At 43.4% G+C, this 12,500-nt stretch overlaps 1 protein-coding gene across 1 annotated transcript in view; it reads left to right on the top strand.

Annotated features, from left to right (window-relative positions):
• Positions 1-12,500, top strand: part of mau2 (MAU2 sister chromatid cohesion factor) — a 25,042-nt gene that overhangs the window by 5,582 nt on the left and 6,960 nt on the right. The window contains exons 4-17 of the mRNA XM_082173041.1: positions 526-621; positions 1,131-1,225; positions 1,323-1,350; positions 1,616-1,771; positions 2,503-2,649; positions 4,488-4,578; positions 4,674-4,777; positions 5,560-5,637; positions 7,751-7,816; positions 7,908-7,991; positions 8,102-8,151; positions 9,370-9,447; positions 9,712-9,823; positions 10,260-10,350. Of these exons, the coding sequence (XP_082029167.1) occupies positions 526-621; positions 1,131-1,225; positions 1,323-1,350; positions 1,616-1,771; positions 2,503-2,649; positions 4,488-4,578; positions 4,674-4,777; positions 5,560-5,637; positions 7,751-7,816; positions 7,908-7,991; positions 8,102-8,151; positions 9,370-9,447; positions 9,712-9,823; positions 10,260-10,350 (1,276 nt within the window). The remainder of the gene's footprint in view (positions 1-525; positions 622-1,130; positions 1,226-1,322; positions 1,351-1,615; positions 1,772-2,502; positions 2,650-4,487; positions 4,579-4,673; positions 4,778-5,559; positions 5,638-7,750; positions 7,817-7,907; positions 7,992-8,101; positions 8,152-9,369; positions 9,448-9,711; positions 9,824-10,259; positions 10,351-12,500) is intronic.

Below are 12,500 nucleotides of genomic sequence, written 5' to 3'. Positions count from 1 at the left end.
GGCCATAATGTAGCGTTGAGCACAACGCACACACACTTTGCTTCTCTCATCTACACAGACGCAGCAGTTCTCATTTTTAGAAAACCATACATTATTACAAGGAAAAATATTACCACACGAGGGAAATCATTGTGGTGTCCATGAAGATGTGAAAAATAGGCATAAATCTAGCTTACACGTTTACCCAAATTATCATACGCCTGTTTAACCGAAGCTAAACTGGGTGTGTTTCTCCATCCCCAATGTCACTTCTCTGTGTTTTACGGCCCTGACGAGAACGTCGGTCTCCTCGGCTGTGAAGCGCTCCTGGTGTGCGTCTGGCAAATCCGCCGTTATAATAGCAATCTGCCATGGAACAAGCGCGCCTGCTCTTAAAGGGAACGTGAGATGACGCTCTGATTGGTTTATTTCACGTTACGCCCAAACCACACCTATGAGTAATGAAGCTACTTCAGACCAACACATTTTAGATTTGCGTCGGAGAGTCATTTATCCCGCCGGTATGTTTGCTCTTCTGTTCACTAGAACCTGGTGGATTCAGCGAAGCCGCTGTTACGGAAGGCCATCCAGATCTCTCAGCAGACTCCATACTGGCACTGCAGACTCCTGTTCCAGCTCGCGGTACACACACACACACACACACACACACACACCAGCAGACTCCATACTGGCACTGCAGACTCCTGTTCCAGCTCGCGGTACACACACACACACACACACACACACACACACACACACACCCCAGCAGACTCCATACTGGCACTGCAGACTCCTGTTCCAGCTCGCGGTACACACACACACACACACACACACACACACACACACACACACACACACACACACACACACCCCAGCAGACTCCATACTGGCACTGCAGACTCCTGTTCCAGCTCGCGGTACACACACACACACTTCATTAACCTCTAGCAGCAGCACTAGCGTTACTTATTTGAAAAAGTAACTGGGATATTTTGTTGTAAATTTTAAAAGTAATGCGCCACTTTACTAGTTACTTGAAAAAGTAATCTGATTACATTACTCAAGTTACTTGTAATGAGTTTCTCCAGCACTGCTCTTCATTACCCGGAGTGTGTGTGAGCCTCGTCTGAGCGGTGTGTGTTTCCCCACAGCAACTGCACACGCTAGAGAAGGATCTAGTGTCGGCCTGCGATCTGCTGGGAGTCGGCGCGGAGTACGCCAGAGTCGTGGGGTCGGAGTACACCAGGTGACGCTCACTACAGCACACACACACACACACACACACACACACACACAGTTCATTTCTCTGACGTGTGCAATGATTAAACTCTGCATTTCCACAGAGCGCTGTTCTTGCTGAGCAAAGGCATGGTGAGTATCTGTGTGTGTGTGTGTGTGTGTGTGTGTGAGAGAGATGTGGAATAATGTGTTTTCTCAATAAAAAAAAGAAAATTGGCTGTTTTAATCCCAGAAATAAGGGTTTGTTGCAGCTCCACTTGGATTCCATATCGGTTCATCAAAAAGAGAATATTTCAGCCCAGCCTCAATTCAAACTGTTTTGTTTAGTCTCATCAGTGGTTGTGTGTGTCATGTGACTTGTGAAGGCTTGTGTTCTCGCGTGTGTGTGTGTGTGTAGCTGCTGTTGATGGAGCGTAAGCTGCAGGAGGTTCACCCGCTCCTGACGCTGTGTGGGCAGATCGTGGAGACCTGGCAGGGAAACCCCATCCAGAAGGAGTCTCTGCGAGTCTTCTTCCTCGTGCTGCAGGTCACGCACTACCTGGACGCCGGACAGGTGAGAGTCACACACACACACACACACACACACACACACACACACACACTACCTGAACGCCGGCTGTATGGTCTAAGTTGGTGGCAAACCAGTTTCCCTATCGGGATTAATTAAGTTTTTCTCATTACAGCGGTCACCTGCCGCCACCTACTGATGGTTTAGTTTCATGTTTAAAAGTATCATTCTTTCCAACTTTTGTATATTCAAAAAATATTTAAAACAATCTCATAACATTATTTAATGTAAATTATTTAATTTGATTGGTAACAGCCCTATAGTGTCTTACTATTCTAATTAAATTTATTGATCAAATTTAAGAATTTAAAATGAAAGATGAAGCATATATTTAGTAAGACCAGGGAAAAAATGTCCTTTATAAAGGTAAAAATATCACAAATATGCAGATTTAAATATTTCAAAGCTGATTAAAAACAATATTCCTTCAGAATAAATAGGTTTTACAACAGACACCCATTTTTTTCAGGACAGGTAATGTTTTTTACTCGGACGGACGAGTGACAGATTTGAAAAGACTTAAAGTAATGTCGAGTCCTGAAAATATATTTGCAATGAACTCTAGAAGTCCAACAACATACAGATGCAGAATGAGGATCACAGACTGAGAGGACAGCTGCTGAAGTGTCACCTATGAGTTATTTAGGACAGAACTGAGACTGATGTTTGGTTGCATTAGAGCTGTCAGACGTGACCGTGTGTGTGTGTGTGTGCAGGTGAAGAGTGTCAAGCCGTGTCTGAAGCAGCTTCAGCAGTGCATCCAGACCATCTCCACACTGCATGATGATGAAATCCTGCCTAGCAACTCAGCCGACCTCTTCCATTGGCTGCCCAAGGAGCACATGTGTGTCCTCGTCTATCTGGTGAGTGACCCTTCACCTCTTGACATTTCACATGGCTATCTATTGCTCATAAATATCTACGTCAGGGCTCCAGACTAACTTTTTTTATTAGGAGCGCTGTAGCCCCTGACTTAAAATTTTAGGAGCGCAAGCAGAAAATTTAGGGGCACATCTTAAATCACCTTGCAATGCAATTATTCACATTTCCCCCAAAAATAACTGTATTACTGACAAATGCTTTGATAATAAATAGACTTAACGTACAGAAATTACAATGTGCAGTTTTATTTTAAGTACAGAGGGCTCCAGACTAACATTTGAGGGCAGCGGCACTAAGTTCTACAGAAAGTATCTGGTAGCACTGTGGGATGACAAAGCACTGAGCTTAATTTGAGGTGTAGATAAAATTAACTTGAACTATTATCATTCATAATGTCTTAATATTAATTCAATAGCAAAATGAGTGACAAAATAGATATTAGGGATTGAAAATAGCCAATAAGCGCCCTCAGCAGCTATGTTTACAATGGTCATTTAATTTTATTTATTTTTTTAAATAAGTGTGAGTTTTCCTACTTCTTGAAACTTTTAGTTTTATAAATAGAGACAATCTTTAAAGGTTGAACAAAAAATGTTTTGGTCAACACATTAAAAATAACATTTAAATATGATATTATAGTTTTGAAGTGCTGGAAAAAGATATGTGTAGGCTACTGTTATAACCACAGTATACCGTTACAGTTAGTGTTACTACATTAAATCCATGGTGAATGTTGCTGATCTGTGGACCTAAAGCCTTCTATAACTTGTTCGTTCATGGCACATGTTTCTCCTGGTTTCCACGTTAGCGCTGTTTGATCTGATATGGTTTATAACAGAGAATTCTGCGTTGAATCTGAATGTTTCTCACTGGATCTCGCAACGATGTTATTAATTCTGTCGCGAACTCAATGGATTTCTTCACTGGATGTCCACGATGTGACGGTGTTGCGTGATCGAGATCCGCCCGCGACTGGCGAGAGAAGCTCTGCGCTGTCTATTATTGGTTCGAACTATTAAACGGTCCGTGACGCAGAAATGAGTAGCGCAGTTTTTTTCCGCTTTCATTTTGTTTTGATTTATTAACATGTCACGGAATACTCTATGCTTGAGGCTGAGAATGTGTCTAACTAGCATATTGTGTTTAAACTGCGAAGTGCCTGCACTGTCTGCAAACTTCGTTTTCCCCGCAGTTCTGGGATAGCGACTGCAACATTCGCAGTTCATTAAGTTCGTCTCCTTACAGTACCTCAACCAGCTGAATTCTCGCAGCCAGTCTTCCCGAAAATGGTGGATTCGGGCCTTTATCACCTCACAAACCTCTGATTCTGAATCATCATCCGGCTGTGTCTGTGACATTGATATTTGTCTCCGTCTCCTTCCCACGGACGTTTACGCGCGCTCGATTATCTCTAGGACCCTCCCCCTCCACACATTAGCCAGTTACAGTGGCCATTCCCAATTCTTCTCACACTCATTGGCCTGCCACACATTCCGGATTCATTGACGCGCCCCTTCCGTTTAACGTGTAAAAACAAAACAAATTTACTGGTCGCACATGTGCGACTGGATGAAAAATTCAGTCGCACACTCTCAAATTTTGGTCGCAGTCTGGAGCCCTGTACGTATATGATATGTAAAAAAATAAAGATAAAGATATTGTTTGATAAGTGAGATCTCTGTACCCAAAAAAGCAGTGCTTGAAAGTCCTGGAGTTGTTTTTTACAGTGTCTGTACGAACCCTGATCACAGAGTTTAGACTGTTTTCACTAATCTAATGTGTGTGTGTGTGTGTGTGTGTGTGTGTGTGTGTGTTTCAGGTGACGGTCATGCACTCGATGCAGGCTGGATACCTGGAGAAGGCCCAGAAATACACAGATAAAGCCCTCATGCAGTTAGAGAAGCTCAAGAGTGAGTCTCGTCACACGAGCGAACACTCCGACCCGCTGATGTGTGTGTGTGTGTGTGTGTGTGTGTAACGACTGATGTTTCTGTGTGTTTGTCAGTGCTGGACTGCAGTCCGATCCTGTCGTCGTTTCAAGTCATCCTGCTGGAGCACATCATCATGTGTCGTCTGGTGACGGGACACAAGGCCACGGCGCTGCAGGAGGTGTGTGTGTGTGTGTGTGTGTGATGCTCCTGATGATCGTGTGTGTGTGTGTGATGCTCCTGATGATCGTGTGCTACGTAACACCTGTGTGTGTGATGCTCCTGATGATCGTGTGCTGTGTAACACCTGTGTGTGTGTGTGTGTGTGTGTGTGTGTGTGTGTGTGTGTGATGCTCCTGATGATCGTGTGCTGTGTAACACCTGTGTGTGTGTGTGTGTGTGTGTGTGTGTGTGTGTGATGCTCCTGATGATCGTGTGCTGTGTAACACCTGTGTGTGTGTGTGTGTGTGTGTGTGATGCTCCTGATGATCGTGTGCTGTGTAACACCTGTGTGTGTGTGTGTGTGTGTGTGTGTGTGTGATGCTCCTGATGATCGTGTGCTGTGTAACACCTGTGTGTGTGTGTGTGTGTGTGTGTGTGTGTGTGATGCTCCTGATGATCGTGTGCTGTGTAACACCTGTGTGTGTGTGTGTGTGTGTGTGTGTGTGTGTGTGTGTGTGTGTGTGTGTGTGTGTGTGTGTGTGTGTGTGTGTGTGTGTGTGTGTGTGTGTGTGTGTGTGTGTGTGTGTGTGTGTGTGTGTGTGTGTGTGTGTGTGTGTGTGTGTGTGTGTGTGTGTGTGATGCTCCTGATGATCGTGTGCTGTGTAACACCTGTGTGTGTGTGTGTGTGTGTGTGTGTGTGTGTGTGTGATGCTCCTGATGATCGTGTGCTGTGTAACACCTGTGTGTGTGTGTGTGTGTGTGTGTGTGTGTGTGTGTGTGTGTGTGTGTGTGTGTTGACAGATCTCTCAGGTGTGTCAGCTGTGTCAGCAGTCTCCACGGCTCTTCTCCAATCACGCCGCTCAGCTTCACACACTGCTGGTGAGATATGAGTGAAACACACACGTGTTTATATGAAGAGTTCCGGCTGCGCGATTTGGACAAAATTATTTAATTTGCGTTTTAAATAATAATATTTTTTTTATGACTAACGATTAATCGCATCCAAAATAAAAGGTTGTTTACATGATAAATGTGTGTGTAGTGTGTGTAATTATTTTGTATATATAAATGCACACACATGCATGTATATATTTAAGAAATAACATAAAATTAATAATAAAATGTATATACTGTATAAATATTTATACATTTATATTATAAACATTTTATATATAAATAAACTTTTCTTGAATATATGCATTTGTGTGTATTTATATATACAAAATAATTATACACACTATTATTTTATTTTTTTAAATTGCATACTATTACAGTTGTAATATTTCACTGTAAAAAAAATTATAAAAATGTAAGAAAAATATTTATTTTATTGTACATCACAACGGTAAAATTGGAATACTAATATTTATGTCTGTCTTCATTTCTTACTTTTCAAACGTTAAACCAAACTTTTATTTTGATGTAAAACTGCTGGGAGCCTCTAAACTCGTCATGAGAGGGAAGTTCAGCTGGTCTTTCCTCCTCTATAGTGCCGTATATCCCAGTGAACGCTTCTGGGACACAAACACATGTGGGCGGGGCTTGATTGTGTCTGGGGGGAATTGGTAGGATGGTTTTGGTTTGCTATTGGCTGATCTCATGTGAGTGACAGGTTGCCCCGCCCACATCATCAGAGAAGAGATTTTGCAGTTATTCTGATTCAAGATTAGGAATTTAACACAATAATGACACAATATTCCATAAAAAACAGATTTTTTTATTTCATGGGAACTTTAGCTTCTCTTTTCGTGATGAGTGCTTCAGAGTCCTGCACGGGTCCGATTTTGTAAACCCGCACCCGCCCGTACCCGCAGTGCTTAAAGCCGCACCCGACCCGTTTTCCGACAGCAGCACTAATTAAAATCCGCACCCGACCCGCTTAAAATAGAACCGACACCCGACCCGCACCCGAAATAAAATCAGTTTAGCCAATCACATTATAGACACAATTACAAAAATGTTTATTGCCAGGTCATACAGAAGTTATAACGACAATAATACACAAGGACAACTTCAGCCGAAGCTGTCAAAAGGCCGGCACATGATGGCTAACGTTACCACAAAACTGAGTAGCCTAACAGACGCGGCTACAACACTATATCTGCCACGCAATTTCGTCTAGCCTACATCTGACAATGTTGGGTTCAAACACGCCCTGCACACCACACATACTGAACAGTGTTAAATTTGAAAAATACTGTTCGATAGAACGGCTTTGTTACCAGTTATCTGCGTGCTTCCTTAGGGATGAAGTTCCACATGTGCGGCGATCCAACACGAACATGCAGCAAAGCCTTTCACAATATTTTCTTCAGATAACTCCAAATTTCTCCCACACACTGGACTTGACTTTTGATGACGTGTTGTAGACAACTTTACAATCTCCACTAGCTATTCTTTTCTTCAAGTCCTCAGCATCCATCTCGACGACTGCTAGCAGATCGCGCGCGCGGTTATGATGAATTTTTAAAAGTGAAAGTAGCCTAGGTAACGTTATAGATCCTGGGAGGGCGTGGTGGCGCGTGGGCACAAATAAACTGATGTGGATTTTAAATTATTTTATCAACTTGAAATACAGGAATATTTTTGTAAATGTGTTCCTAAAAATATGCATATATTTTTACGTTTGCATGTGATTGTTTTAAACCCGTGTTTAGACCCGTGTTTCCCCCGTGTCCGACCTGACCTGCACCCGTATCCGACACAGTTGGATATTTTTCACCCGTTTGAGCAAAATTTGCGGGTCACCCGTCGGGTACCCGAACCCGTACAGGACTCTAGAGTGCTTCTCATTACAAGTTTGTGATGATGATTTCATGTTCGCATGTAAACAAACACAGAGCAGCGCTTCACTCTGAAACACACTAACTAAACTAAACCACATAATCACACCAGATCAAGATTCAGTGAATCGTGCAGCTCTATGAAGAGTGTGTGTGTTCAGTGCTCAGGGTTTCAGATGTGTGTGTGATGTGGTGATCTTGTGTTTCAGGGTTTGTACTGTATCTCAGTGAACTGTATGGACAACGCTGAGGCCCAGTTCACTACAGCACTGCGGGTGAGAACCTTAAAGCCTCTGCTGTTGCTCTGTTCTCATCAACATGAGCTCATCAGTGTGTGTGTGTGTGTGTGTGTGTGTGTGTGTGCAGCTCACCACGCATCAGGAGCTGTGGACCTTCATCGTGACCAATCTGGCGAGTGTGTACATCAGAGAGGGCAACAGACATCAAGAGGTTCGTCATCATGGGATTCATTCATAATCACTGTCAGTAATAATCATCAGTGACTGATTACTTCTCCTCCTCCTCCTCCTCCTCCTCCTCCTCCTCCTCCTCCTGTGCAGCTGTACAGTCTATTAGAGCGGATAAACCCGGACCACAACTTCCCCGTCAGGTAAAACTCCTCACACACTCACTCAGTATTTTAGCAGATGATTCCCATGGAAATGAATGAATCAGTGGAAAGATGTAACTCAAAACAGTCCAACTGATATTATCAAATGGCTTCAGGCTAAACTGATTCTGACTGAATGAGAAGCTAAAATACTCAACAAACCCAAACTGAGTCGACACTGAACCGAACTGAGTCGACACTGAACCGAACTGAGTCGACACTGAACCGAACTGAGTCGACACTGAACCGAACTGAGTCGACACTGAACCGAACTGAGTCGACACTGAACCGAACAACTGAGTCGACACTGAACCGAACAACTGAGTCGACACTGAACCGAACAACTGAGTCGACACTGAACCGAACAACTGAGTCGACACTGAACCGAACTGAGTCGACACTGAACCGACACTGAACCGAACTGAGTCGACAAGTCGTCAAGTATATTTGTATAGCGCTTTTCACAATACAGATTGCATCAAAGCAGCTTCACAGTATTAAATGAAAATAATACAACAAAGTTTGTTTCAAGAGGAATTTATTGATTGATAAAATTAAATTAAATATCCCCAAAATATCCCCATCGACACTGAACTGAACTGAGTCGACACTGAACTGAACTGAGTCGACACTGAACTGAACTGAGTCGACACTGAACTGAACTGAGTCGACACTGAACTGAACTGAGTCGACACTGAACTGAACGGAGTCGACACTGAACTGAACTGAGTCGACACTGAACTGAACTGAGTCGACACTGAACTGAACTGAGTCGACACTGAACTGAACTGAGTCGACAAGTCGTCAAGTATATTTGTATAGCGCTTTTCACAATACAGATTGCATCAAAGCAGCTTCACAGTATTAAATTAAAATAATACAACAAAGTTTGTTTCAAGAGGAATTTATTGATTGATCAAATTAAATTAAATATCCCCAAAATATCCCCATCGACACTGAACTGAACTGAGTCGACACTGAACTACACTGAACTGAATTGAATCGACACTGAACTACACTGAACTGAATTGAATCAACACTGAACTGAACTGAACTGAATTAGCGCTGAACTGAGTTGATTCGATGAAGTTTCATCATTGATTCTGATATTCTCCTGTTACTGTGAATGGATCTGTCCTGTATGAAGCGCTGTAGGAATGAATGTTCTGCTGTTATAATGAATGCGTATCTTGACGATGTTTCTGCACTGTTTTCCAGCTCTCACTGTCTGCGAGCGGCAGCCTTCTACATCCGAGGCCTGCTCTCCTTCTTCCAGGGGCGCTACAACGAAGCCAAGTGAGTTTCCTGTGTGTGTGTGTCACTGATGCTGAGGATCAGACCGCCTCGTGTGTGTGTCACTGATGCTGATGATCAGTCCGCCTCATCTGTGTGTGTGTGAGTGAAAGTGTGTGACTGATGCTGATGATCAGTCCACCTCATCTGTGTTTGTGTGTCTGTGTGAGACTGATGCTGACCGCCTCATCCGTGTGTGTGTGTGTGTGTGTGTGTGAGAGAGAGAGTGTGTGACTGATGTTGACCGCCTCATCCATGTGTGTGTAGGCGGTTCCTGCGTGAGACGCTGAAGATGTCCAACGCCGAGGATCTGAACCGTCTGACGGCCTGTTCTCTGGTGCTGCTGGGACACATATTCTACGTGCTGGGGAACCACAGGGTAACACACACTTACACACATCACTTTCACACACACTCTCACACATTACTTTCAAACTCACACACACACAAACTCTCACACACACACACACACACACACACACACACACACACACACACACACACACACACACAGACACACTCTCACACTCACACACACACACACTCACACACATCACTTTCAAACTCACTCACACAAACACACACACACACTCATACACGTTGTTTTGTTTTTCTCTCAGTTAATAGTTTCAGTGCTTTTAGCTTATTTCAGTTTATTGCCAAAGCAACATTTCTAATTTTAGTTTGTTTTTCAACAAATATTTATATCTTATGTTATTTCAGCTTTATTTTACCTAGCTTGTTTTAGTTAGCGATAATAACCCTGATCTGCGGCGTCTGAAGAGCTGTGTGTGTGTGTGTGTGTGTGTGTTCAGGAGAGCAACAACATGGTGGTTCCAGCGATGCAGTTGGCCAGTAAGATCCCAGACATGTCCGTGCAGCTCTGGTCCTCGGCTCTGCTGAAGGGTGAGGGGCTTCCTCACACGCTGTGTGAGAGAGTGTGAGTGAGTGTGAGAGTGAGTGTGAGAGTGAGAGTGAGTGTGAGAGTGAGTGTGAGAGTGAGTGTGAGAGTGAGTGTGAGAGTGAGTGTGAGAGTGAGTGTGAGAGTGAGTGTGAGAGTGAGTGTGAGAGTGAGTGTGAGAGTGAGTGTGAGAGTGAGTGTGAGAGTGAGTGTGAGTGTGAGAGTGAGTGTGAGAGTGAGTGTGAGAGTGAGTGTGAGAGTGAGAGTGAGTGTGAGAGTGAGTGTGAGAGTGAGTGTGAGTGTGAGAGTGAGTGTGAGAGTGAGTGAGTGTGAGAGTGAGTGAGTGTGTGTGAGAGTGAGTGAGTGTGAGAGTGAGTGAGTGTGTGTGAGAGTGAGTGTGTGTGAGAGTGAGTGTGTGTGAGAGTGAGTGTGTGTGAGAGTGAGTGTGTGTGAGAGTGAGTGAGTGTGTGTGTGTGTGAGTGAGAGTGAGTGTGTGTGAGAGTGAGTGTGTGTGTGAGAGTGAGTGTGTGTGTGAGAGTGAGTGTGTGTGTGAGAGTGAGTGTGTGTGTGAGAGTGAGTGTGTGTGTGAGAGTGAGTGTGTGTGTGAGAGTGAGTGTGTGTGTGTGAGAGTGAGTGTGTGTGTGAGAGTGAGTGTGTGTGTGAGAGTGAGTGTGTGTGTGAGAGTGAGTGTGTGTGTGAGAGTGAGTGTGTGTGTGAGAGTGAGTGTGTGTGTGAGAGTGAGTGTGTGTGTGAGAGTGAGTGTGTGTGTGAGAGTGAGTGTGTGTGTGAGAGTGAGTGTGTGTGTGAGAGTGAGTGTGTGTGTGTGAGAGTGAGTGTGTGTGTGAGAGTGAGTGTGTGTGTGAGAGTGAGTGTGTGTGTGTGAGAGTGAGTGTGTGTGAGAGTGAGTGTGTGTGAGAGTGAGTGTGTGTGAGAGTGAGTGTGTGTGAGAGTGAGTGTGTGTCAAGTCAAGTCAAGTCAAGTTTATTTGTATAGCGCTTTTCACAATACAGATTGCATCAAAGCAGCTTCACAGTATTAAATTAAAATAATACAACAAAGTTTGTTTCAAGAGGAATTTATTGATTGATAAAATTAAATTAAATATCCCCAAAATATCCCCAACTGAGCAAGCCAAAGGCAACAGTGGCAAGGAACCGAAAAACTCCATCAAGTGACCTAATGGTGTCCTAAAACTCCATCAGGTGCCTTAATGGAGAAAAAAAAAACCTTGGGAGAACCCAGGCTCAGTCGGGGGCCAGTTCTCCTCTGGCATTGGATAGAGGCCGGATTGTAGTTTGAACTGTAGGATTATATGAATGCCTGGCTGAAGAGATGCGACTTTAATCTAGTTTTAAACTGGGAGAGCGAGTCTGAGCAACGAACAGTATCAGGAAGACTATTCCAGAGTTTTGGAGCCAAATGTGAAAATGCTCTCCCTCCTTTGGTGGTTCTGGATATCCTAGGTATGACCAAAAGCCTTGAATTTAGTGATCTCAAAGAGCGCGATGGATTATAGGGCGATAGAAGATCCGTTAAATAGACTGGAGCTAAGCCGTTTAGGGCTTTATAAGTCAGTAGCAATACCTTGTAATTAATACGGAACTTTATAGGTAACCAATGCAGTGATGATAAAATCGGTGTTATATGATCATATTTTCTTGATCTCGTAAGAACTCTAGCGGCGGCATTTTGGACTAACTGTAGCTTGTTTATTGAGGATGCAGGACAACCAGCTAATAAAGCATTACAGTAATCCAGTCTCGAGGTCATGAATGCATGAACTAACTTTTCTGCATCAGAAACTGATAGCATATTACGTAGCTTAGCAATGTTTCTAAGGTGGAAAAAGGCTGTTTTTGTAACATAAGAAATATGATTTTCAAAAGACAGGTTGCAATCGAGTATAACACCCAGGTCTTTTACTGTAGAGGATAAAGTAACAGGACATCCTATGATGTTAAAGTTGTATTGTGCGAGGTTTTGTGGGCGGTTTTTTGAACCGATAAGTATTACCTCTGTCTTGTCTGGATTTAATAAAAGAAAATTACGCGTCATCCAATCTTTTATATCTTTAACACACTCTGTCAATTTGGAAAATGTAGCGTTTTCATCCGGCCGTGATGAAATATATATTTGAGTGTCATCAGCATAACAA

Source organism: Leuciscus leuciscus, assembly GCF_965113295.1.
Source record: "Leuciscus leuciscus genome assembly, chromosome: 6".
NCBI classification, from domain to species: domain Eukaryota; kingdom Metazoa; phylum Chordata; class Actinopteri; order Cypriniformes; family Leuciscidae; genus Leuciscus; species Leuciscus leuciscus.
Note: the sequence above shows the minus strand (reverse complement) of the source record. Positions and strands in the feature narration are given on the sequence as shown.